At 44.4% G+C, this 27638-nt stretch overlaps 1 protein-coding gene across 1 annotated transcript in view; it reads left to right on the top strand.

Moving 5' to 3' along the window:
- LOC139541308 (sec1 family domain-containing protein 2-like) overlaps window positions 1–27638 on the top strand; it is a 232142-nt gene that overhangs the window by 187419 nt on the left and 17085 nt on the right. The window contains exon 6 of the mRNA XM_071345816.1: window positions 20543–20688. Coding sequence (XP_071201917.1) covers window positions 20543–20688 — 146 coding nt within the window. The remainder of the gene's footprint in view (window positions 1–20542; window positions 20689–27638) is intronic.

Below are 27638 nucleotides of genomic sequence, written 5' to 3'. Positions count from 1 at the left end.
GGGTGGGTGCTGCTATGGTGACCAGTGAGCTGAGATAAGGCAGAGCTTTACCTAGCAAAGACTTATAGATGACCTGGAGCCAGTGGGTCTGGCGACGAATATGAAGCGAGGGCCAGCCGACGAGAGCATGTGACAAAACGGATGGCACTGTGATAGACTACATCCAATTTGCTAAGTAGAGTGTTGGAGGATATTTTGTAAATGACATCGCCGAAGTCGAGGATTGGTAGGATAGTCAGTTTTACGAGGGTATGTTTGGCAGCATGAGTGAAGGATGCTTTGTTGCGAAATAGGAAGCCGATTCTAGATTTTATTTTGGATTGGAGATGCTTAATGTGAGTCTGGAAGGAGAGTTTATAGTCTAGCCAGACACCTAGGTATTTGTAGTTGTCCATATATTCTAAGTCAGAACATTCCAGAGTAGTGATGCTAGTCGGGCGGGAGGGTGCGGGCAGCAATCGGTTGAAGAGCATGCATTTAGTTTTACTTGCATTTAAGAGCTGTTGGAGGCCACGGAAGGAGTGTTGTATGGCATTGAAACTCGTCTGGAGGTTTGTTAACACAGTGTCCAAAGAAGGGCCCGAGGTATACAGAATGGTGTTGTCTGCGTAGAGGTGGATCAGAGAATCACCAGCAGCAAGAGCGACATCATTGATGTATACAGAGAAAAGTGTCGGCCCGAGAATTGAACCCTGTGGCACCCCCAGAGACTGCCAGAGGTCCGGACAACAGGCCCTCCGATTTGACACACTGAACTCTATCTGAGAAGTAGTTGGTGAACCAGGCGAGGCAGTCATTTGAGAAACCAAGGCTGTTGAGTCTGATAAGAATGTGGTGATTGACAGAGTCGAAAGCCTTGGCCAGGTCGATGAAGACGGCTGCACAGTATTGTCTTTTATCGATGGCGGTTATGATATCGTTTAGGACCTTGAGCGTGGTTGAGGTGCACCCATGACCAGCTCGGAAACCAGATTGCATAGCGGAGAAGGTACGGTGGGATTCGAAATGGTCGGTGATCTGTTTGTTAACTTGGCTTTTGAAGACTTTAGAAAGGCAGGGTAGGATAGATATAGGTCTGTAACAGTTTGGGTCTAGAGTGTCTCCCCCTTTGAAGAGGGGGATGACCGCAGCAGCTTTCCAATCTTTAGGAATCTCAGACGATATGAAAGAGAGGTATTCCAGATTGTCTAGCCCAGCTGATTTGTAGGGGTCCAGATTTTGCAGCTCTTTCAGAACATCAGCTGTCTGTGTCATGTTTTGTCTTTGATCATGTCTTGTCCCTGTGCTTCCCTCTGCTGGTCTTATTAGGTTCTTTCTCTTTCTCTCTCTCTATCGTTCCGTTCATGCTCCCAGCTGTTTCTCATTCTCCCTACGACCTCATTTACTCTTTCACACCTGTCCCCTATTTTGCCCTCTGATTAGAGTCCCTATTTCTCCCTCTGTTTTCCGCTCCTGTCCTTGTCGGATTCTTGTTTGATGTTTGCAGTTCCTGTGTCTTGTTCCGCCCTGTCGTGTTCTTTTGCCTTCTTCAGATGCTGCGTGTGAGCAGGTGTCTATGTCAGCTACGGCCTGTGCCTTCCTGAAGCGACCTGCAGTCTGTGGTCGCGTCTCCAGTCGTTCCTCTCTATTGACGAGAGGATTTCAGTTTCCTGTTTTGGATTTCCATTGATTTATATCCAGGAGTATCATTATTTGTTTTATACTGGAATAAAGACTCTGTTACTATTACGTCGCTTTTGGGTCCTCATTCATCTGCATAACAGTCTGGATTTGGGTGAAAGAGAAATGGGGGAGGTTTGGGCAAGTTGCTGTGGGGGGGGCAGAGCTGTTGACCGGGGTAGGGGTAGCCAGGTGGAAAGCATGGCCAGCCGTAGAAAAATGCTTATTGGAAATTCTCGATTATCGTAGATTTATCGGTGGTGACAGTGTTTCCTGGCCTCAATGCGGTGGGCAGCTGGGAGGAGGTGCTCTTATTCTCCATGGACTTTACATTGTCCCAGAACTCTTTGGAGTTTGTGCTACAGGAATCAATTTTCTGTTTGAAAAAGCTAGCCTTTGCCTGTGTATATTGGTTCCTAACTTCCCTGAAAAGTTGCATATCACCGGGGCTATTCGATGCTAATGCAGTACGCCACAGGATGTTTTTGTGCTGGTCAAGGGCAGTCAAGTCTGGAGTGAACCAAGGGCTATATCTGTTCTTAGTTCTACATTTTTTGAATTGGGCATGCTTATTTAAGAATAACCAGGCATCCTCTACTGACGGAATGATGTCAATATCCTTCCAGGATACCCGGGCCAGGTCGATTAGAAAGGCCTGCTCGCAGAAGTGTATTATGCAGCGTTTGACAGTGATGAGGGGTGGTTGTTTGACAGCAGACCCATTTCGGACACAGGCAATGAGGCAGTGGTCGCTGAGATCCCGGTTGAAGACAGCAGAGGTGTATTTAGAGGGCAGGTTGGTCAGGATGATATCTATGAGGGTGCCCATGTTTACGGATTTAGGGTGGCACCTGGTAGGTTCCATGATAATTTGTGTGAAATTGAGGGCATCTAGTTTAGATTGTAAAATGTCCGGGGTGTTAAGCATATCCCAGTTTAGGTCATCTAACAGTACAACTCTGAAGATAAATGCACATATGGTGTCCAGGGCACAGCTGGGGGCTGAGGGGGGTCTATAACAAGCAGTAACATTGAGAGACTTGTTTCTGGAAAGGTGGATTTTTAAAAGTAGAAGCTCGAACTGTTTGGGCACAGATCTGGATAGCATGACAGAACTCTGCAGGCTATCTCTGCAGTAGATTGCAACTCCACCCCCTTTGGCAGCTCTATCTTGGTGGAAAATGTTGTAGTTGGGGATGGAAATTTCAGAATTTTTAGTGGCCTTCCTAAGCCAGGATTCAGACACGGCTAGGACATCAGGGTTGGCGGAGTGTGCTAAATCAGTGAATTAAACTAACTTAAGGAGGAGGCTTCTGATGTTAACATGCATGAAACCAAGGCTATTACGGTTACAGAAGTCAACAAATGATAACGCCTGGGGAAAAGGAGTGGAACTGGGGGCTACAGGGCCTGGGTTAAACTCTACACCACCAGAGGAACAGAGGAGGAGTAGGATAAGGGTACGGCTAAAGGCTTTAAGAACAGGTCGTCTAGTGCTTTGGGGACAGAGAAATAAAGGAGCAGATTTCTGGGCGTGGTAGAATATATTCAAGGCAAAATAACTATATAAGGCATTTTTAGTGGGACTGAGGGCTCTACAGTGAAATAAAACAATAAGAACTAGCCAAAACAGCAGTAGACAGAGGCATAAAGCAATCACAGATGTTGATCAGGAGAGCTAAGACAATGGGTAAATGGCGATGAATGGGCAGAGCGGGTCAGTTATGTACATACAAGACCTGAGTTCGAGGCTGGGGCCGACTGGTAAACAAAATGAGGTACCGTGTTATTGAAACAGTCCAGGGGGCATCAGCTGTGTAGCCGAGTGATCATAGGGTCAAATTAGCAGCAATAGGTGAGTCAGGGTGCCGTTCACTAGTCACTACTACGCTAGGCGAGCAGGGGACACAGCGTTCTGAAAAGCTAGCGGGCCGGGGTTAGTAGATAGTTCTTCGGCAACATAACAGAATAGCCTGTTGAGACCACATCAGGCGATCACGTCGGCAGTCCAGTCGTGATGGATCGGCGCGGGCTCCGTGTTGACAATAAAGGGTCCTGGCCAATTGCCAAAGGAGGTATTGTAGCCCTAGAATTAGCTAGTATATGGGCCTAGCTCGAGGCTAGCTGGTGCTTGCTTCGGGACAGAGGCGTTAGCTAACAGTAGCCACTCGTTTGCAGCTAGCTAGCTGCGATGATCCAGTGTAATGATCCAGAGCGGCAGGAATCCGGTGATATGGTAGAGAGAAGCAGTCCGATATGCTCTAGGTTGATATCGCGCTGTGCAGACTGGCAGGTGTTGTCCGAGCTAAGGCTGGTTGATGACCGGGAAAAAGATGAAGACCGCTAGCTGTGGCTAACAAAGACTAGTAGCTAGTTAGTTGGCTAGCTCCTGATGGAAGTTCCAGTTATAAGGAATAAAAATAGCAGATCCGTACCACATTGGGTGAGGAAAGTATATTTAGTATACAGGAAAGTATATTTAGTTCTTAGATAGAAAGTGAGATTAAGATATTTATGAAAAAGACTGGCTATTTACACGGGATAAGAAACGGGAACAAGACAAAGACAAATACACATGTCCTACTGCAACGCCATCTTGGATTTTCTGCCAGGACATCGAAGTTCACTAATTTCCCCTGGCTTTATAAAGACTCTAGCCTGACGGGGGCCTTAATTCCTTGTTCCTGTCACACCCTGATCTGTTTCACCTGTCCTTGTGATTGTCTCCACCCCCCTGCAGGTGTCGCCCATCTTCCCCATTATCACTTGTGTATTTATACCTGTGTTCTCTGTTTGTCCGTTGCCTGTTTGTCAAGTCAACCAGTGTTTTTGTTCTAAGCTCCTGCTTTTCCCAGTCTCTCTTTTTCTCACCCTCCTGGTTTTGACCCTTGCCTACCCTGACCCTGCCTGCCGTCCGGTACCATTGCCCCACCTCTGGTTTACTGACCCCTGCCTGCCTTGACCTGTCTATTGCCTGCCCCTTTTGGAATATTTAACCATTGTCAATTCGACATGTCTGCATCTGGGTCTTACCTTGATTCCTGATAGTTCCTACACTCGAAGGCAGGCTTTTCAAAACGGGAGGTACTAGTTTACAGGGTAACAGAAGCTATGTTACGGTGCACTGTCTATCTGAGATTGCTAAATAATTAGCTACAAATCAGACATTTGTCTTTCCAAGAAGAGCTGGACGACAAAACATTATTTTACATAGGATCACACAGCCATATTTATTTGAGCCGGAATACACTGAAGAGGAGTTGAGACGGCAACAAAAATAATTGCGAGACCAGCAAGCAGCGGCTGCAGCCTAGACCAGTACTCAGAAGGGCAAATGACTAACAAGTCAGTTGTTTTGCTGTCGGTAGCTAGCTTGCAATATAAGCTCTCTTTTTAAATGAGGCAGTGTTGTACAATTTGGTGATCACTTCAGCCATAACGTGGCTTGCTACTATCATTTTAAAGACAAGCTAGCCAAATTTCTATATCTAAAATATACTGTATTCTAACATTATAGCTGGCTAGCTAACTAGCCTAGCTAGCCTCAGTGCCTCTCATTAGGAGCAAAACTGGAGAAATGTTAAGGAGTGTAAAGAATTGGCTTTAGGTTTATGACTCATATTAATCTTGGAGTAGCTATACCTATGTGTTGTAGCTAGATAGCTAGCTAACGTGTGTCTGTGAGATGTCTCATTCTACACCATGCTGCTACAGTAGGAATACAGACAGTACACAACGATTGCCCATGAATGTGTAATAGAGTTTTCGTCTTTCTCTCAGATCATTCTGCTTGAATACAAATAAATTGATGACTCTCAAGAGATGTAACGATCTCCCCTTTTATCAAAGTGTCACGAGAATTTCTAGTTCCAATGATATTAACTCACTATATACTTTGACCAATTCCCCTGGGGTTGTAAGGCCCCGGTTAATAGAAGAATTTGACAAAGTCCCAGAAGTATGCAAAGGTAAGTTCTTTATTCAGAGAGCTCTGATCATAATACCATGCACATTAGTTTATATATCACACATAGCGTCATAAATGTCCCTCCTCCTCTCTGACAATGCTGTTTTACAAGTTTATTCCAACACCTATATTGCTTATCATGTGCTGCAACATGTTACGCAATCTACTGCAAGCCCAACAGTTTCTCCCCTCCCTGTATTTATCAGAAATACAATGTAGACATTGTTAATGTTGTAAATTACTATTGTAGCTGGAAACGGCAGATTTTTTATGGAATATCTAGATAACTTTCCTGCTGCTCTGATGTTGGCGATCAACAGTGAAGAGGCGACTCCGGGATGCTGGCCTTCTAGGCAGAGTTGCAAAGAAAAATACATATCTCAGACTGGCCAATAAAAATTAAATATTAAGATGGGCAAAAGAACACAGACACTGGACAGAGGAACTCTGCCTAGAAGGCCAGCATCCTGGAGTCGCCTCTTCACTGTTGACGTTGAGACTGGTGTTTTGCGGGTACTATTTAATGAAGATACCAGTTGAGGACTTGTGAGGCGTCTGTTTCTCAAACTAGACACTCTAATGTACTTGTCCTCTTGCTCAGTTGTGTACCGGGGCCTCCCACTCCTCTTTCTATTCTGGTTAGAGACAGTTTGCGCTGTTCTGTGAAGGGAGTAGTGCACAGCGTTATACGAGATCTTCAGCTTCTTGGCGATTTCTCGCATGGAATAGCCTTCATTTATTAGAACAAGAATATACTGACGAGTTTCAGATGAAAGTACTTTGTTTCTGGCCATTTTGAGCCTGTAATTGAACCTTCAAATGCTGATGCTCCAGATACTCAACTAGTCTAAAGAAGGCCAGTTTTATTGCTTCTTTAATCAGAACAACGGTTTTCAGCTGTGCTAACATAATTGCAAAAGGTTTTTCTAATGATCAATTAGCCTTTTTAAAATGATAAACTTGGATTAGCTAACACAACGTGCCATTGGAAGACAGGAGTGATGGTTGCTGATAATTGGCCTCTGTACGCCTATCTAGATATTCCATAAAGAATCTGCCGTTTCCAGCTACAATAGTAATTTACAACATTAACATTAACAATGTCTACATTGTATTTCTGATAAATGTTATGTTATTTTAATGGACAAAAAATGTGCTTTTCTTTAAAAAAACAAGGGAATTTCTAGGTGAACCCAAACTTTTGAACGGTAGTGTAGGTGGCCAGAAAAAACACTGAAGCCCGCCCAAGACTTTTCTTTGCAGAAAATACCCTGAGTTGGTATAGCCCCCACTTGAACTGACGCCAGGGTTCAACGCCAGGGTTGTGGGTTCGATTCCCACGGAGGACCAGTTCCAAAAAGTACCAAACAAATGATGCTGTGGATAAGAGTGTCTGCTAAATGACTAAAATGTAAATGTAAGCTCTCGTACTCTCATTTTACTGTGCCTCTTTCCAAAATACCTCAGGAAGAGAAGACTAGCCAGCCAGCCATCTATTTTCTCTTCCATATCTGAAACACAGCAAATAAACACTCATGGATCCACAATTTTGCACCCAAAATCTTAAGGAATATGATCCAGGCATAGCTGAGTTACATCACTGAGTCCAGGAATAGGTGGGAAGACTAGTGGCTGTGGACGTCAGTAGAGAGGTGTTGTCTGTCCATAGAGAAAGAGTGATGGAGGGAGAGAGAGAATGGGGGAGAGAGGGCTGATCCTGGTCTGATTAGCTGGTCTTGTGTTTCTTGTCAAGTGGCTCGGATCACAGTGAACAGGATTATGGTGTAAAACCAGAATCTGGCCAACTATAGCAGGAATTCTTTGTCTTTGGGAAATCACTAAGACTGGTCAGGTCATTATTACTGGACTGTTGGGTAGTTTGTTCATTCAGAGCCCCCGATTGAACCGAATCCTGAAGACGTGTGTGAGGCAGGGTCATTGTGGGCTATGTTTCATATGGGTTTCCTGTGTCAATACAGTATCATCAAATGAGCAGTTGCATAAGTAGGCTAGTCTAATAAGAGAAGGTGTAAAATATTCACTTGCTGTTTGCCCAATCTGTAATTTCTAAAGGTTAATAATACATATTGAGCCCTCAAACTCAACTCTGGGAGTTCCACTGGGACATCAGGTGGGTGCAATTAATTATCAGGTAGAACAGAAAACCAGCAGGCTCCAGACCGCGTAGGGTAAGAGTTGAATACCCCTGATATAGAGGTTAATACTGTGATTCATGACTTTCACACTAAGTCTTTGTCACAATATTCCTACCAAAACACATAAAAATATCTCTGTCATGACGTTTGTACATACATTGTCAGCTACAATACAATTTATACCAGTTTATCATTAGCACTGAGCTCTCCATGCTTTATTTTATCATCACCCAGCTCTTCTCTGTGCCTCTGCTCCACTCTGCCCAACAGCTTCACTTACAGCTCTGTGCAGCTCTGTCTGCAAGTGACCAGAGTGTACTCCGGTTACACTACTACTGTCCCTCTGTGTCTCAGCAGATCTGACAGTAAGGCAGGAAGCTTCATCACATAGCCTCTGGCTGATGTAGAGATGTTGTCCGCTAGACCTGACATTAACATGTTACCATGGGGATGACGGCACACCTTGACCGGATGCTAGGTTGTTCCCTGGGACATGACTAAACCCTATCTCTACAGAGAGAACTGTAATATTCATGACATGTTAGAAGATGCCCACTTTCTTACCCCCCACCTTCTCATAGTGTAGTGCCCCAGTCCTACTGTATATATACTTCCTCCCTTTACCCGCTATTAGTGAGATTCCAGAGGACAGGAATGGGATGCAGGAGCCAGGCCAAAGCTCCAAGTGCCAGCCAGCATTCTACAGGAGGAGTAATTGGGAATGCTGATATAAGCTCTGGTGATTCCTCATCCCCAGGAATCTGTGTTTCTGTTTTTCTCCCTTTGAAGTTAGGAAGCACCTCCTCTGCTTTTCTCACACAAAATAGAATTCCGGTCAGGTGACAAAATCAGCTTAAGTTATTTATAGTTGGTTCCACTGTCTGACTCTGACTCTGCAGTACAGTGATAATTCTGGAGCGATCAGTCTTTATTCTGGGGCTGGGGTTGGGACTCTGAGAGAGTGTTTAGAGAGGTTGTTGAGGAGACTGTACTCTAATTCAATGTTCTCTAGTGGAGCGGATCCTGGATGGAGAGCTGTGTGCTGTTAATGAGTACTAAGTTATATACCGGAATGTCTTTTTGTTCTTCCTCACATTCTTTCCATAAGGACAATTTGTGCCCATCATTCACTACTTAGAGCTGAGAGACTGTGTGCAAGCACATACACAGCCTCACCTCCCAGTATCACCTCCTGTCCCTACTGCTCTATTAGACCTCATTAAGAATTTTCCGGAAAGTCTACATCAACCACTTCCTGTCATACTGCTGACTGTGTTCTCACTGATCTACTTAACACACATCATTACATTCTCTCTCCCATTTCTCCCTCCTATTCTCTCTTTCAATCTTAGTGACAGGGTTCAGTGTGATACTAAAGGTGAGTCAGGGGCAACATCACATTAGTTTGGATTTGATAATGGAGCTGGTGATGGTATTAGGGGATAAATGGGTAAATGGGCCTAAAAGCTGTTTTACAACAGAAACCAGTTACGTTCTTCATGCACTTACGAGGTCATTAGAGGCACAGGGCTATTACAGAGAAACAGTCATAAACCATATCAACAGACATTATGCATATGAGCAGACACACATTCATTCACAAATAGACTTTCATATTCATAAACATGCTTATGCATGCATAAGTAAACCCAACATTTTACATACGCATACAGGCTTGCACCTACATAAGCCAACTATCTCACATACAGTACACTTATAAGCACTCACACACACAAACACACTGTTTCTGCTCCGTGTTGTGGTAGATCTGTCCCAGAGTTGCGTGAGAGGCAGGCAGGCAGACAGATGGTGTGTGTGACAGAGTCCCGCAGCAAGGAGTTCTGCTCTACTACGGACATTTTGTTCCGCCTGGCTGTTGTCAGAGCAGCAGCACCTGGGCCGGGTTGGGCCGCTTAATGCCATGGCACGGCAGTGGTGTAATCAACATCTCAACCACAGACTGTGTCCCGGCCTGGCAGAGCCTGCAGCCTGCTCCAGACATGCAGCACTGTGTGCTTTGGCAACCAGTCAACCAGCCCTCTCACGCTCCACCCAGACACACCTCCCTCCCTCTGCCGTTCTACATCCATCCTCAACCCACATCACAGCCCTCTCACGCTCCACCCAGACACACCTCCCTCCCTCTGCCGCTCTACATCCATCCTCAACCCACATCACAGCCCTCTCACGCTCCACCCAGACACACCTCCCTCCCTCTGCCGCTCTACATCCATCCTCAACCCACATCACAGCCCTCTCACGCTCCACCCAGACACACCTCCCTCCCTCTGCCGTTCTACATCCATCCTCAACCCACATCACAGCCCTCTCACGCTACACCCAGACACACCTCCCTCCCTCTGCCGCTCTACATCCATCCTCAACCCACATCACAGCCCTCTCACGCTCCACCCAGACACACCTCCCTCCCTCTGCCGCTCTACATCCATCCTCAACCCACATCACAGCCCTCTCACGCTACACATGCTGAGACACACCCTCACTGCAGCAGAATGGCATGGATAAAAACCCTGGCGTTGTCAGTGTATCTGAACTGTGAGTCAGATGTTCTAACTGAATGTAGCTGGTTTGCATAAGTTCCTGAAAGTGCAAGTCTGGCTTCTATGTCTGTGAATAGACATTTTTGGGTCTGTTTTCAGTATTTATACTTGACAAAATGCAAACTTGCTCGCACGCACACACACACTCACACTGTTTTACGTAGTTTTGCAGGATGCCTCTCTCCTGTGCAGGCTGTCTTACATCCATGTTGTGGAAGGATAAAGCCCACATCCGACCCACTCTTTCTTCACGCTGCTGTCCATCTGATAGGAGAGCAGGGCTGTTTTTCCTATGAGCTAACCCCTCCGACTGATGGGGAAGTGAAAGCCACAGTGCAAGACGCTTTACATTCCAATAGCCAGCGACTCATAACAACGCACCCACCAAGGTTAAATATGATATCAGCTCTATTTGGAGAAGGACCTAACAATAACCATGATATAATACAGATGAAATCCTGACAGTCTTGACATTGAGTCAGGCCACTCTGTGTACATTATATCTCTGTGTTGTTGAAGTGCATGTGGGCATATCTAACTCTCCAAAATAGAACGGACCAAAATACAACTGGCCAGCCCTGTTGACTTAAATTACAGATCTTTAACACTTCAGAGGGAGTTATGTGGCGAAATAACTCGCTGTCAAAGTACATTGAGTCTACAAAACATTAGGAGCACCTGTTCTTTCCATGACAGACTGACCAGGTGAGAGCTATGATCCCTTATTGATGTAACTTGTTAAATCCACTTCAATCAGTGTAGATCAGTGGTTCCCAAACTTTTTATAGTCCTGTACCCCTTCAAACATTCAACCTCCAGCTGCATACCCCCTCTAGCACCTGGGTCAGCGCACTCTCAAATGTTGTTTTTTGCCATCATTGTAAGCCTGCCACACACACACTATACAATACATTTATTTAACATAAGTGTCAGTGTGAGTTTTTGTCACAACCCGGCTCATGGGAAGTGACAAAGAACTCTTATAATAATAATCAATAATTTTGCGCTTTATTTAACCATATTGCATATAAAACCTTATTTGTTCATCTAAAATGGTGAATAACTCACCACAAGTTAATGAGATGGGTGTGCTTGAAAGCATGCACATACAGTGTCTTGCAAAAGTATTCAACCCCCTTGGCTATTTTGTTGCATTACAACCTGTTATTTAAATTGATTTTATTTGGATTTCATGTAATGGACATACACAAAATAGTCCAAATTGGTGAAGTGAAATTTTAAAAAATCCTTTTTTTTTGTGTGTGTAAAAAATATAAACGGAAAAGTGGGTCGCGCAAATGTACAGTCGTGGCCAAAAGTTTTGAGAATGACACAAATATTAATTTTCACAAAGTCTGCTGCCTCAGTGTCTTTAGATATTTTTGTCATATGTTACTATGGAATACTGAAGTATAATTACAAGCATTTCATAAGTGTCAAAGGCTTTTATTGACAATTACATGAAGTTGATGCAAAAAGTCAATATTTGCACTGTTGACCCTTCTTTTTCAAGACCTCTGCAATCCGCCCTGGCATGCTGTCAATTAACTTCTGGGCCACATCCTGACTGATGGCAGCCCATTCTTGCATAATCAATGCTTGGAGTTTGTCAGAATTTGTGGGTTTTTGTTTGTCCACCTGCCTCTTGAGGATTGACCACAAGTTCTCAATGGGATTAAAGTCTGGGGAGTTTCCTGGCCATGGACCCAAAATATCGATGTTTTGTTCCCTGAGCCACTTAGTTATCACTTTTGCCTTATGGCAAGGTGCTCCATCATGCTGGAAAAGGCATTGTTCGTCACCAAACTGTTCCTGGATGGTTGGGAGAAGTTGCTCTCGGAGGATGTGTTGGTACCATTCTTTATTCATGGCTGTGTTCTTAGGCAAAATTGTGAGTGAGCCCACTCCCTTGGCTGAGAAGCAACCTCACACATGAATGTCTCAGGATGCTTTACTGTTGGCATGACACAGGACTGATAGTAGCGCTCACCTTGTCTTCTCCGGACAAGCTTTTTTCCGGATGCCCCAAACAATCGGAAAGGGTATTCATCAGAGAAAATGACTTTACCCCAGTCCTCAGCAGTCCAATCCCTGTACTTTTTGCAGAATATCAGTCTGTCCCTGATGTTTTTCCTGGAGAGAAGTGGCTTCTTTGCTGCCCTTCTTGAGACCAGGCCATCCTCCAAAAGTCTTCGCCTCACTGTGCGTGCAGATGCACTTACACCTGCCTGCTGCCATTCCTGAGCAAGCTCTGTACTGGTGGTGCCCCGATCCCGCAGCTGAATCAACTTTCGGAGATGGTCCTGGCACTTGCTGGACTTTCTTGAAGCCTTCTTCACAACAATTGAACCGCTCTCCTTGAAGTTCTTGATGATCCGATAAATGGTTGATTTAGGTGCAATCTTACTGGCAGCAATATCCTTGCCTGTGAAGCCCTTTCTGTGCAAAGCAATGATGACGGCACGTGTTTCCTTGCAAGTAACCATGGTTGACAGAGGATGAACAATGATTCCAAGCACCACCCTCCTTTTGAAGTTTCCAGTCTGTTATTCGAAAACAATCAGCATGACAGAGTGATCTCTAGCCTTGTCCTCGTCAACGCTCACACCTGTGTTAACGAGAGAATCACTGACATGATGTCAGCTGGTCCTTTTTTTGGCAGGGCTGAAATGCAGTGGAAATGTTTTTGGGGGATTCAGTTCATTTGCATGGGAAAAAGGGACTTTGCAATTAATTGCAATTCATCTGATCACTCTTCATAACATTCTGGAGTATATGCAAATTGCCATCATACAAACTGAAGCAGCAGACTTTGTGAAAAATAATATTTGTGTCATTCTTCCAACTTTTGGCCACGACTGTAGATGAAGGGGAGGAGACAGGTTAAATAATGATTTTTAAGCCTTGAGACAATTGAGATATGGATTGTGTATGTGTTGCATTCAGAGGGTGAATGGAAAAGACAAAATATTTGAGTGCCTTTGAACAGGGTATGGTAGTAGGTGCCAGGTGCACCGGTATGAGTGTGTCAAGAACTGCAAAGCTGCTGAGTTTTTCACACTCAACAGTTTCCCATGTGTATCAAGAGTGGGCCACCACCCAAAGGACATCCAGCCAACTTGACACAACTGTGGGAAGTATTGGAGTCAACATGGGCCAGCATCCCTGTGGAATGCTTTTGACAGCTTGTACTCCTGTCGAAAGCGTTCCACAGGGATGCTGGCCTATGCCCCAATGAATTGAGGCTGTTCTGAGGGCAAAAGAGGAAGGTGTTCCTAATGTTTTGTACACTCGGTGTATATCCATTTGTACATGGGAACAACTCCAGTTCAGTTGTGTTAATGAACAAAATATATTTGATCTGAAAAAGGCTTTATGAATATATATGGCAAATATGGATTTTTGTGTGTAGACATACCTACTGTACACACACACACATATATACAAGCTGTCATATATATAATAATATTTTCCCCCAAAGAGGGAAGGGAGTTCTGGCTTAGAGCGTCTGCTAAATGACTAAAATGTCAATTTAAAATGTAGTTAAATTAAATGCTTTGCTTTTGTTTCATGGTTTGATGGAAACCCTGTCATGAATAAGTGGTTTTCAAGTCAGGCATGCTCATTGACATCCAGTCAGAGTTGAGGTGTCTGGTAAATCTAATCTACAAAGAAAACAGGCAACGCACTTAACTCTCAATAGTAGTACTGTTTCTAGCCAATTATCTTGTTCTATACTTTGGGTTTACTGGGTTCATATTGGGTTGCTTTCTGCTCTTAGCTCACAGGAAGTCAATCCACAGGGTTAATCTGTTGGTCAGTAGTTGTGTTCCTGATTAGGGAGGATACAGAAGCTTAGAGCCCCAGACTGAGAGTGATTGGTCAGTATGGTAGCAAAGTATTCCTTTTGATGTGGAGGCTTTGGACTGAACTCTAACCTCTAGGCTAGTAGCCTACATATATCAAATCATCAAATCCAATTTTATTTGTCACATACACATGGTTAGCAGATGTTAATGCGAGTGTAGGGAAATGTTTGTGCTTCTAGTTCCGACAATGCAGTAATCACCAACGAGTAATCTAACCTAACAATTCCACAACAGCTACCTTATACACACAAGAGTAAAGGGATGAAGAATATGTACATAAAGATATACAGTGGGGCAAAAAAGTATTTAGTCAGCCACCAATTGTGAGAGTTCTCCCACTTAAAAAGATGAGGGAGGCCTGTAATTTTCATCATAGGTAAACTTCAACTATGACAGACAAAATGAGAAAGAAAAATCCAGAAAATCACATTGTAGGATTTTTAATGAATTTATTTGCAAATTATGGTGGAAAATAAGTATTTGGTCAATAACAAAAGTTTATCTCAATGGAGTTGTATGCTCATGATAACATAGCTACAGTATTTCACCTTTTCATGTGTATATTATTGCTTACTAGGTGTGTCCAATTTGGTAACCACTCCCTCTTCTAATTAGGGCTAATTGGAAAAGCCTTTCAAAAGAGGACATTGTATTCTCTTTTTTCTGTACTCCCTGACGAAGGCCATGCAGCCGAAACGCGTCGGTTTTTAACAACTTTGTTTCTATTGAACATGCCATACTAATAAAGGCATTTTAATTAATTATATGAAGAGTGCCTTGGTCCTCCTTTCTTTTTGATGACCAATTTACACCTTTTACCAAAGAGCACCTTCTATATACCAAAATATACTATAGTGTACCTTAGTAGCGCTTCCCTTCCTCCTCTTTCTACTAGTTTATCTCAATACTTTGTTATATACCCTTTGTTGGCAATGACAGAGGTCAAACGTTTTCTGTAAGTCTTCACAAGGTTTTCACACACTGTTGCTGGTATTTTGGCCCATTCCTCCATGCAGATCTCCTCTAGAGCAGTGATGTTTTGGGGCTGTTGCTGGCAACACGGACTTTCAACTCCCTCCAAAGATTTTCTATGGGGTTGAGATCTGGAGACTGGCTAGGCCACTCCAGGACCTTGAAATGCTTCTTACGAAGCCACTCCTTCGTTGCCCGGGCGGTGTGTTTGGGATCATTGTCATGCTGAAAGACCCAGCCACGTTTCATCTTCAATGCCCTTGCTGATGGAAGGAGGTTTTCACTCAAAATCTCACAATACATGGCCCCATTCATTCTTTCCTTTACACGGATCAGTCATCCTGGTCCCTTTGCAGAAAAACAGCCCCAAAGCATGATGTTTCCACCCCCATGCTTCACAGTAGGTATGGTGTTATTTGGATGCAACTCAGCATTCTTTGTCCTCCAAACATGACGAGTTGAGTTTTTACCAAAAAGTTATATTTTGGTTTCATCTGACCATATGACATTCTCCCAATCTTCTTCTGGATCATCCAAATGGTCTCTAGCAAACTTCAGACGGGCCTGGACATGTACTGGCTTAAGCAGGGGGACACGTCTGGCACTGCAGGATTTGAGTCCCTGGCGGCGTAGTGTGTTACTGATGGTAGGCTTTGTTACTTTGGTCCCAGCTCTCTGCAGGTCATTCACTAGGTCCCCCCGTGTGGTTCTGGGATTTTTGCTCACCGTTCTTGTGATCATTTTGACCCCACGGGGTGAGATCTTGCGTGGAGCCCCAGATCGAGGGAGATTATCAGTGGTCTTGTATGTCTTCTATTTCCTAATAATTGCTCCCACAGTTGATTTCTTCAAACCAAGCTGCTTACCTATTGCAGATTCAGTCTTCCCAGCCTGGTGCTGGTCTACAATTTTGTTTCTGGTGTCCTTGACAGCTCTTTGGTCTTGGCCATAGTGGAGTTTGGAGTGTGACTGTTTGAGGTTGTGGACAGGTGTCTTTTATACTGATAACAAGTTCAAACAGGTGCCATTAATACAGGTAACGAGTGGAGGACAGAGGAGCCTCTTAAAGAAGAAGTTACAGGTCTGTGAGAGCCAGAAATCTTGCTTGTTTGTAGGTGACCAAATACTTATTTTCCACCATAATTTGCAAATAAATTCATAAAAAATCCTACAATGTGATTTTCTGGATTTTCTTTCTCATTTTGTCTGTCATAGTTGAAGTGCACCTATGATGAATTACAGGCCTCTCTCATCTTTTTAAGTGGGAGAACTTGCACAATTGGTAGCTGACTAAATACTTTTTTGCCCCACTGTATGAATGAGTGATGGTACAGAACGGAATAGGCAAGATGCAGTAGATGGTATCGAGTACAGTATATACATATGAGAAGAGTAATGTAGGGTATGTAAACATATATTAAGTGGCATTGTTTAAAGTGGCTAGTGATACATTTTTTACATGTATGGCAGCAGACACTCAATGTTAGTGGTGGCTGTTTAACAGTCTGATGGCCTTGAGATAGAAGCTGTTTTTCAGTCTCTCGGTCCCTGCTTTGATGCACCTGTACTGACCTCGCCTTCTGGATGATAGCGGGGTGAACAGGCAGTGGCTCGGGTGGTTGTTGTTCTTGATGATCTTTATGGCCTTCCTGTGACATCGGGTGGTGTAGGTGTCCTGGAGGGCAGGTAGTTTGCCCCCGGTGATGCGTTGTGCAGACCTCACTACCCTCTGGAGAGCCTTGCGGTTGTGGGAGGAGCAGTTTTCCGTACCAGGCGGTGATACAGCCCGACAGGAGGCTCTCGATTGTGCATCTGTAAAAGTTTGTGAGTGCTTTTGGTGACAAGCCGAATTTCTTCAGCCTCCTGAGGTTGAAGAGGCGCTGCTACGCCTTCTTCACCACGCTGTCTGTGTGGGTGAACCAATTCAGTTTGTCTGTGATGTGTACGCCGAGGAACTTAAAACTTTCTACCCTCTCCACTACTGTCCCGTCGATGTGGATAGGGGGGTGCTCCCTCTGCTGTTTCCTGAAGTCCACGATCATCTCCTTTGTTTTGTTGACGTTGAGTTTGAGGTTATTTTCCTGACACCTCACTCCGAAGGCCCTCGCCTCCTCCCTGTAGGCCGTCTCGTCCTTGTTGGTAATCAAGCCTACCACTGTAGTGTCGTCTGCAAACTTGAGGATTGAGTTGGAGGCGTGCATGGCCACGCAGTCGTGGGTGAACAGGGAGTACAGCAGAGGGCTCAGAACGCACCCTTGTGGGGCCCCGGTGTTGAGGATCAGCGGGGTGGAGATGTTACCTACCCTCACCACCTGGGGGCGGCCCGTCAGGAAGTCCAGTACCCAGTTGCACAGGGCGGGGTCGAGACCCAGGGTCTCGAGCTTGGTGACGAGTTTGGAAGGTACTATGGTGTTAAATGCTGAGCTGTAGTCGATGAACAGCATTCTCACATAGGTATTCCTCTTGTCCAGATGGGTTTGGGCAGTGTGCAGTGTGGTTGCGATTGCGTCGTCTGTGGACCTATTGGGGTGGTAAGCAAATTGGAGTGGGTCTAGGGTGTCAGGTAGGGTGGAGGTGATATGGTCCTTGACTAGTCTCTCAAAGCACTTCATGATGACGGAAGTTAGTGCTACGGGGCGGTAGTCGTTTAGCTCAGTTACCTTAGCTTTCTTGGGAACAAGGAACAATGGTGGCCCTCTTGAAGCATGTGGGAACAGCAGACTGGCATAAGGATTGATTGAATATGTCCGTAAACACACCAGCCAGCTGGTCTGCGCATGCTCTGAGGACGCGGCTGGGGATGCCGTCTGGGCCTGCAGCCTTGCGAGGGTTAACACATTTAAATGTTCTACTCACGTCGGCTGCAGTGAAGGAGAGTCCGCAGGTTTTGGTAGCGGGCCGTGTCAGTGGCACTGTATTGTCCTCATAGCGAGCAAAGAAGTTGTTTAGTCTGTCTGGGAGCAAGACATCCTGGTCCGCGACGGAGCTCGTTTTCTTTTTGTAATCCGTGATATATTGTAGACCCTGCCACATACCTCTTGTGTCTGAGCCGTTGAATTGCGACTCTACTTTGTCTCTATACTGACGCTTAGCTAGTTTGATTGCCTTGCGGAGGGAATAGCTACACTGTTTGTATTCGGTCATGTTTCCGGTCACCTTGCCCTGGTTAAAAGCAGTGGTTCGCGGTTTCAGTTTCATGTGAATGCTGCCATCAATCCACGGTTTCTGGTTGGGAAATGTTTTGATAGTTGCTGTGGGTACGACATCGCCAATGCACTTGCTAATGAACTCGCTCACCGAATCAGCGTATTCGTCAATGTTGTTGTTTGACGCAATGCGGAACATATCACAATCCACGTGATCGAAGCAATCTTGAAGCGTGGAATCAGATTGGTCGGACCAACGTTGAACATACCTGAGAGCGGGAGCTTCCTGTTTTAGTTTCTGTCTATAGGCTGGATGCAACAAAATGGAGTCGTGGTCAGCTTTTCCGAAAGGAGGGCGGGGGAGGGCCTTATATGCGTCGTGGAAGTTAGAATAACAATGATCCAGGGTTTTACCAGCTCTGGTAGCACAATCGATATGCTGATAGAGTTCAGGGAGTCTTGTTTTCAGATTAGCCTTGTTAAAATCCCCAGCTACAATGAATGGAGCCTCAGAATATGTGGTTTCCAGTTTACATAAAAGTCAAATAAAGTTTGTTCAGGGCCATCGATGTGTCTGCTTGGGGGGGAATATATGCGGCTGTGATTATAATCGAAGAGAATTCTCTTGGTAGATAATGCGGTCGACATTTGATTGTGAGGAATTCTAAGTCAGGTAAACAGAAGGACTTGAGTTCCTGTATGTTGTTATGATCACACCACGTCTCGTTAATCGTAAGGCATACCCCCCTGCCCTTCTTCTTACCAGAAATATGTTTGTTTCTGTCGGCGCGATGCGTGAAGAAACCAGCTGGCTGTATCGACTCCGATAGCGTGTCTCGAGTGAGCCATGTTTCCATGAAGCAAAGAACGTTACAGTCTCTTATGTCTCTCTGGAATGCTACCCTTACTCGGATTTCATCAACCTTGTTGTCAAGAGACTGGACATTGGCGAGTAGTATGCTCGGGAGCGGTGTGCCCGTCTCCAGAGCCTGACCAGAAGACCGCTTCGTCTGCCCCTTTTACGGCGTCGTTGTATTGGTTCGCCGGCTGGGATCCGATCCATTGTCCCGGGTGGTGGGTAAAACACAGGATACGCTTCGGGAAAGTCATATTCCTGGTCGTAATGATGGTGAGTTGACGTTGATATAATATCCAGTAGTTCCTCCCGACTGTATGTAATAAAACCTAAGATTACCTGGGGTACCAATGTAATAAATAACACGTAATAAAACAAAATACTACGTAGTTTCCTAGGAACGCGAAGCGAGGCGGCCATCTCTGTCGGCGCCGGAAGTAACGGTCCATATATAACGGTCCATTAGAAGAAAACAACCCCAGAGGATCTTATGTAAGTGTGCTGTTTGGCAGTAGTCCTGCTGTTGTCATCACTATGCACAAGCATTCATCCCAGGTGTTGTCTCCCTGAGTGTCTGTCCTACTGATGTGGTTTCATGTTTGATTTTATGTATTTTATACTGTATGTCTTAATACCACGTGACCTTCTCCTTAACCAACGACAACCACATTCCTTAGCAGGGAGAGGGAGACGTACAGTGGGGAGAAGAAGTATTTGATACACTGCCGATTTTGCATGTTTTCCTACTTACAAAGCATGTAGAGGTCTGTAATTTGTATCATAGGTACACTTCAACTGTGAGAGACGGAATCTAAAACAAAAATCCAGAAAATCTCTGACTTACCTAGCCAATCAAATACTTACCTAGCCAACAGCACTCCGACCTGGGCACGGAAAGCCCCCCCCCCCCCCCTCCGCTGTCTCTGTCTGTCTCACTCTGTCTCTCTCTCTCTCTCTCTCTGTGTCCCTCTGCCTCTCCCTCCCTCTGTCTTTTTGATTGTATTATTGACCAAACTTTTTCTTCCCCATGCACTTTTTTGTAGGGCCATATGAAATGTTGAGTAGACGTGAGGAGGACATTCTTTGGTAAATAAAGAGCCTTTTGTACTCTTTCTCCTGGCTTTACCATGGTAGTCTAGTCCAATGTACAAGACACTGAGTTATTTAGGACATGGGTTCTCAGACTTTTTGGGGCCGTGATAGCAAATTCCACCTCATAATCAGAACACAACATTTTCTTCCCCAGGTACTTTTTTGAAATGGGGCAACATGAAATGAAATGTTGATTAGACGTGAGGAGGACATTCATTGGTACATTTTTGCTTTGTGTGTGTGTGTCTCTCTCTCTCTCTGTAGGGTGTAGAAGTATTGAAGAGCTCACCATGGAGAGGGCCCATACGGCTGTGGAGGGGGTGTTTGACACCCTCAGAGAGTTGAGCCACACCCGAGACCACCTCAAACAGCTCAACTCCGTCTACACAGCCAGCGATGGAGTACACCAGGTCAGTCGTTCACTAACACACCTCAACAACGTCATTGGTATCAGGGAACCCAGTCCCTCTCCAACACACCTCCACAGCATCCTGCAGAACACATTACTATTTCCTAGTATCGAGTTTCTGTCCACGTTACTGTCCACACCTATCTACTTTTGTCTATTCAACTGTTCAACTATAGATAAATGTTCTGCTCATACGTACGTATTGTATCTCCATAGATCTCAGGCAGTTATTCTCCACTTTCTCCTCCCCTCTTTCACAGACACCCTAGTGGCAATGACATTGACGTCAGTCCCAGATAGAATAGAAGGCTTTGACTTCTGCTCTTCCTTTCTCCCTCTCATCCCAGTCTTGCGTCAGAGCCACAGTCTTCTGAATGAATCTCTCACATCATTGTGTGTCAGAGTGGCGCATTTTTCTTATGTAGCACACACAGTCTTCCTCCTCTTTAGAGTGAGTTAGTGTGTGTTTGGAGGAGGGCACTGCAGGCAGGCAGGCACCTGTGAATGGCTTGGCTTTATCCTCCGGTTTCAGTAGGAAAAACAACAATGATTAATGTTATGAGAATTAAGTTCTCATATTCTTTAACCAATTCAATTAAATTACTCAGTCTGCTATATCAGGATTTGTAGGATACTGATAGAAATAAAAACAGACAGAGGCCCAGTCTACAAAAGTCAAATGTTTATTTACGGGAACGTTCTGCCTATCATTTCCTGTACATTGGTCTATATACCTCACATTTCGTCATAAATGTCCCTCCTCCTCTCAGAAACAATGACAATATAGTTCACAAGTCTTCCTGTCATACATTGTCTGCCACCTGTTATACAATCTACTACAAGCCCAAGGTCTCTCCCCTCCCTGGGTGGGGACAGAATGTCCTGTAAGGAACACAGTAGTAGAGCTTGTATGTCGATAGCTCCTCTTCTCTCATACATTGTCTCACACTTGTACCCTGCTTACAAACTAAAAAGGAACAAAAAGTCCTTGTCCTAATTCTGACTAAAACTACACACATCAGATTTATAGAGGTATGATTCTAATAAATTTCATACAATCATACAATGACAGGGTAGTTTTAGTTATAGTTCTACGTTAAATGTATACATTATTTAGTCATTATTCATGAAAATCCCATAACACTAAACACAAAAGAATAGCCAGATTGTTCCACTTCCACTGTCCTGAGCATCTACTGTGATCTGAGAGCTGATGAGGAAGGCATTGTGTTGACAGGGAACTGAATGATTAGATGTGGTGAATGGGTTCAATTCAAGGGGCTTCATTGGCATGGGAAACATATGTTAACATTGCCAAAGCAAGTAAAGTAGATAATATACAAAAATGAAATAAACAATAAAAAGGAACAGTAAACATTACACTCACAGAAGTTCCAAAAGAATAAAGACATTACAAATGTCATATTATGTATATATACAGTGTTGTAACAATGTGCAAATAGTTAAAGTACAAAAGGTAAAATAAATCAACCTAAATATGGGTTGTATTTACAGTGGTGTTTGTTCTTCACTGGTTGCCCTTTTCTTGTGGCAACAGGTCACAAATCTTGCTGCTGTGATGGCACACTGTGGTATTTCACCCAGTAGATATGGGAGTTTATCAAAATCGGGTTTGTTTTCTAATTCTTTGTGGATCTGTGTAATCTGAGAGAAATATGTGTCTCTAATATGGTCATACATTGGGCAGGAGGTTAGGAAGTGCAGCTCAGTTTCCACCTCATTTTGTGGGCAGTGTTCTCTTGAGAGCCAGGTCTGCCTACGGCAGCCTTTCTCAATAGCAAGGCTATGCTCACTGAGTCTGTACATAGTCAAAGCTTTCCTTAAGTTTGGGTCAGTCACAGTGGTCAGGTATTCTGCTACTGGGTACTCTCTTTTTAGGGCCAAATAGCATTCTAGTTTGCTGTTTGTTTGTTAATTACTAATTACACATTGAAAATAATTATCTTTTTGTTTTCTCATGATTTGGTTGGGTCTAATTGTGTTGCTGTCCTGGGGCTCTGTGGGGTCTGTTTGTGTTTGTGAACAGAGCCCCAGGACCAGCTTGCTTAGGGGACTCTTCTCCAGGTTTATCTCTCTGTAGGTGATGGCTTTGTTATGGAAGGTTTGGGAATCGCTTCCTTTTAGGTGGTTGTAGAATTTAACAGCTCTTTTCTAGATTTTGATAATTAGCGGGTATCGGCCTAATTCTGCTCTGCATGTATTATTTGGTGTTTTACGTTGTACACTAAGGATATCTTTGCAAAATTCTGCATGTAGATTCTCAATTTGGTCTTTGTTCCTATTTTGTGAATTCTTGGTTGGTGAGCAGACCCCAGACCTCACAACCATGAAGGGCAATGGGTTCTATAACTAATTCAAGTATTTTTTGCCAGATCCTAATTGGTATGTCGAATTTTATGTTCCTCTTGATGGCATAGAATGCCCTTCTTGCCTTGTCTCTCAAATCGTTCACAGCTTTGTGGAAGTTACCTGTAGCGCTGATGTTTAGTCCAAGGTATGTATAGTTTTTTGTGTGCTCTAGGGCAACGGTGTCTAGATGGAATTTGTATTTGTGGTCCTGGCGACTGGACCTTTTTTGGAGCACCATTATTTTGGCCTTACTGAGATTTACTGTCAGGGCCCAAGTCTGGCAGAATCTGTGCAGAAGATCTGAGTGCTACTGTAGGCCCTCCTTGTTTGGTGACCGAAGCACCAGATCATCAGCAAACAGTAGACATTTGACTTCGGATTCTAGTAGGGTGAGGCCGAGTGCTGCAGACTGTTCTAGTGCCCTCGCCAATTCGTTGATATATATGTTGAAGAGGGTGGGGCTTAAGCTGCATCCCTGTCTCACCCCACGGCCCTGTGGAAAGAAATGTGTGTGTTTTTTGCCGATTTTAACCGCACACTTGTTGTTTGTGTAAATGGATTTTATAATGTCGTATGTTTTTCCACCAACACCACTTTCCATCAATTTGTATAGCAGACCCTCATGCCATATTGAGTCGAAGGCTTTTAGGAAATCAACAAAGCATGAGAAGACTTTGCCTTTGTTTTGGTCTGTTTGTTTGTCAATTAGGGTGTGCAGGGTGAATACGTGATATGTCGTACGATCATTTGGTAAAAAGCCAATTTGACATTTGCTCAGTACATTGTTTTCACTGAGGAAATGTACGAGTCTGCTGTTAATGATAATGCAGGGTTGCTGTTGACACAAAGCATACAGTAGTTATTGGGGTCAAATTTGTCTCCACTTTTGTGGATTGGGGTGATCAGTCCTTGGTTCCACATATTGGGGAAGATTCCAGAGCTGAGGTGGATGTTTAAAAAAAATTGTATAGCCAATTGGAATTTGTTGTCTGTATATTTTATCATTTCATTGAGGATACCATCAACATCACATGCCTTTTTGGGTTGGAGGGTTTTTATTTTGTCCTGTAGTTCATTCAAGGTAATTGGAGAATCCAGTGGGTTCTGGTAGTCTTTAATAGTTGATTCTAAGATTTAGTATTTGATCATGTATATGTTTTTGCTGTTTGTTCTTTGTTTTAGAGCCAAAAACTTTGGAGAAGTGGTTCACCTATACATCTCTATTTTGGATAGACAATTCTTGTTGTTGTTGTTTGTTTAGTGTTTTCCAGTTTTCCCAGAAGTGGTTAGAATTTATGGATTCTTCAATTACATTGAGCTGATTTCTGACGTGCTGTTTTTTATTTTTCTGTAGTGTATTTCTGTATTGTATTAGTGAATCACCATAGTGAAGGCGTAGACTCAGGTTTTCTGGGTCTCTATGTTTTTGGTTGGACAGGTTTCTCAATTTCTTTCTTAGGTTTTTGCATTCTTCATCAAACCATTTGTCATTGTTGTTCATCTTCTTCGGTTTTCTGTTTCAATTTTTTTGATTTGATATGGAAGCTGAGAGGTCAAATATACTGTTAAGATTGTCTACTGCCAAGTTTACACCTTCCCTATTGCAGTGGAACATTTTGTCCAGGAAGTTGTCTAAAAGGGATGGAATTTGTTGTTGCCTCATAGTTTTTTGGTTGGTTTCCACACTACATTCCTTCCATCTATAGCATTTCTTAATATTACTCAGTTCCTTTGGCTTTGATGCCTCATGATTGAGTATTGCTCTGCTGAAGTAGACTGTGATTTTGCTGTGATCTGATAGGGGTGTCAGGGGGCTGACTTTGAACCCTCTGAGAGACTCTGGGTTGAGGTCAGTGATAAAGTCTACAGTACTACTGCCAAGAGATGAGCTATAGGTGTACCTACCATAGGAGTACCCTCGAAGCCTACCATTGACTATGTATATACCCAGCGTGCGACAGAGCTGCAGGAGTTCTGACCCGTTTTTGTTGGTTATGTTGTCATAGTTGTGCCTAGGGGGGCATATGGGGGAGGGAATGCTGCCACCTCCAGGCGGGTGTTTGTCCCCCTGTGTGCTGAGGGTGTCAGGTTCTTGTCCGGTTCTGGCATTTAGGTCGCCACAGACTAGAACATGTCCCTGGGCCTGGAAATGATTGATTTCCCCATCCAGGATGGAGAAGCTGTCTTCATTAAAGTATGGGAACTCTAGTGGGGGGATATAGGTAGCACACAGGAGCACATTTTTCTCTGTTAAAATAATTTCCTTTTGAATTTCTTGCCAAATGTAAAATGTTCCTGTTTTGATTAATTTAATGGAGTGAGTTAGGTCTGCTCTATACCAAATTAGCATACCCCCCGAGTCCCTTCCTTGTTTCACACCTGGTAGTTTGGTGGATGGGACTACCAGCTCTCTGTAACCTAGAGGGCAACCAGTGGGTCCGTCTCCTCTATACCATGTTTCTTGTAGGATGACAATGTCTGTATTTCCGATTTCTTTGATGAAGTCCAGGTTCGTGCTCTTTAGGCCAAAGGCAGATGACCTCAGGTCTTTGATATTCCAGGATGAGATAGTGAAGGCTTTGTGTTCCATAAAGTGTCTAATTGCCAGGTCGCAATTGTAAATGAGAACGTGTTCTCAATTTGCCTACCTGGTTAAATAAAGGTGAAATAAAATAAATAATGTTGTTATTTGTGTGGTTTGGCCTCAGGCCAGTAAGTGTGAGCAGAGCCTGCTGAGCATCTGGTACATGCCATCGGCTTGGGCTAGTGTAAGAGTGGGGGTTGGGTCTGCTTGCCTGCTCACGGCCTGGGCTTATGTGTGACTTCCATGTTGAGGCCCTCTTTGCGGGGGTGGGGTGCATGGGGAGGGCAGGAGGGGCATAGGTCTGATCTGAAGGGGCCTAAATGTGGTGTGGGCATGGTTGATTGGTTGGGGTGGGGTTGTGGATATGGCTGATGGTGTTGTGGTCTGGATGTTGGTCCTCTCGCCGTGGGTCCTCTATGTGTAGGTCTGGGGAGGGGGGGTCCCGCAGGTCTGGGAGAGTGTCTCGCTGGTCTGGGCGGGGTGTCTATTGATCTGCTGCTCCTGTGTGAGGTGTTGGGGCTGCGTTTGAGAGCGATGTCCTTTAGGGTCCGGGCTAAGGTGGGTACTTCTGCCTTGTATAGGTGGACCTGGTCATAGAGGCTGTTCAAGTCCAGGGTGGAGTGGTGGGCCAGGTAAACATTTGGTTTTGAGGCACAGTCACGGGAAATAATTGCGTTTACCCGCTGTATGGTAGCAGGCTGGAAGTCTTTTCGTGGTAGCAGGGTGGATATAACCACGTGTACATTGGGGAAAGTAGAAGAAGACTTTTCAATCACTCCCTTGAGTGCTGTGGCCACCCTTTCCTGCTGTGCTCTCAGGCCATTTGTGCCTGTGTGTATTATGTGCCTAGGTGAACCTAGTTGGTTCTCAGACAGAAGGTCTAGGGCGCGCTGGGTGTTTGGACACCAGAGTTTAGACACACTGTGTTTGGGAAAAAGGTTTTCTTCCCATTTGAGTCCATAAGGAGTACTCTGCGGGGGATGCCACCTCTCTAGTAGGTTGTTCCCTGTCACACGCCATCCCTCTCACCCTCTCCTCTAGCAGTCTGATCCTCTCCTCTAGTGCTCTGTTCTTCTCTTGCTCTTGCTCCTGTTGAAGTTGTCTCACCACAGTCCAGAGTGCAGATATGTCTCTCTCTACCTCCATCTCTCCGGGTCTGGTTAAGGGGGTGTTGTTGTGCTGGACTGTTGTCTGGGTCTGTGCTGACTGGAGCGTAATCACTTGTTGTTCCAGATCCACCTTCCTTGCCTCCAGCTGGATAAATGTATCCTTCATTTCAATGAGGGGGTAGTACTCTGTGCTGGGAGGTTGACTTTCCGCTTGGGAGTGCTCGTCTGTGGGGTTATATAATGAAGAGGTCTGGTCTGACCCGCTCGGGGTGGGGGTATCTTTCTCAAGGGAGAGCTTCTCCTGCTGAGCTAATTCTTTGATTAGGTGAAAGTCCAGCTGAAACTGTTTGGGGTTGCCCTGTACCAATACTGTTCCAGTCTTATTGAGATTTATATTAGCTGACTCAGAGTCCTCGTTGTCAAGTATCCTGAGTTTCTACCCCTCGGTAACACCCCCCTCTTAACAGAGGGGTTGTGTGCTAATATAGCACTGTGCCATGCCAGGGGATGGTTTGTGTGGAAGATGAGATTGCTGATGTTCCCATTTTTATAATAGTCAGCAAAAGGTGTCTTGATTTTCCATTAGGAGCTTCATTTTGTGATATTTTCTTGCCTTATCATTCTTTACATACACAGGGTACTGTATTTTAATTACCTCTGAACAGCGGGAGGCAGCTTCTAAGGCCTCTCCATTTGGTTGAAGTAGACTGTTCGACTCTCCTGCCATTGTTGGGCTAAAGTGCTTTGACACCTCTCACTTTACACGTTAGTGCTAATTGAAGTTCTATCAAGCTTGGCAGCCTTAATTTAGCATTCAGTCCTTATAAAGTAAAGTAATGTATTTTTCTTCTTGGCTTTTGGAAATAAAATAAAGCTTTAGACTAAACA

This window comes from Salvelinus alpinus, chromosome 16 (assembly GCF_045679555.1).
Source record: "Salvelinus alpinus chromosome 16, SLU_Salpinus.1, whole genome shotgun sequence".
NCBI classification, from domain to species: domain Eukaryota; kingdom Metazoa; phylum Chordata; class Actinopteri; order Salmoniformes; family Salmonidae; genus Salvelinus; species Salvelinus alpinus.
The sequence above is the reverse complement of the archived record's forward strand: the minus strand, read 5'-3'. Positions and strand labels throughout refer to the sequence as shown.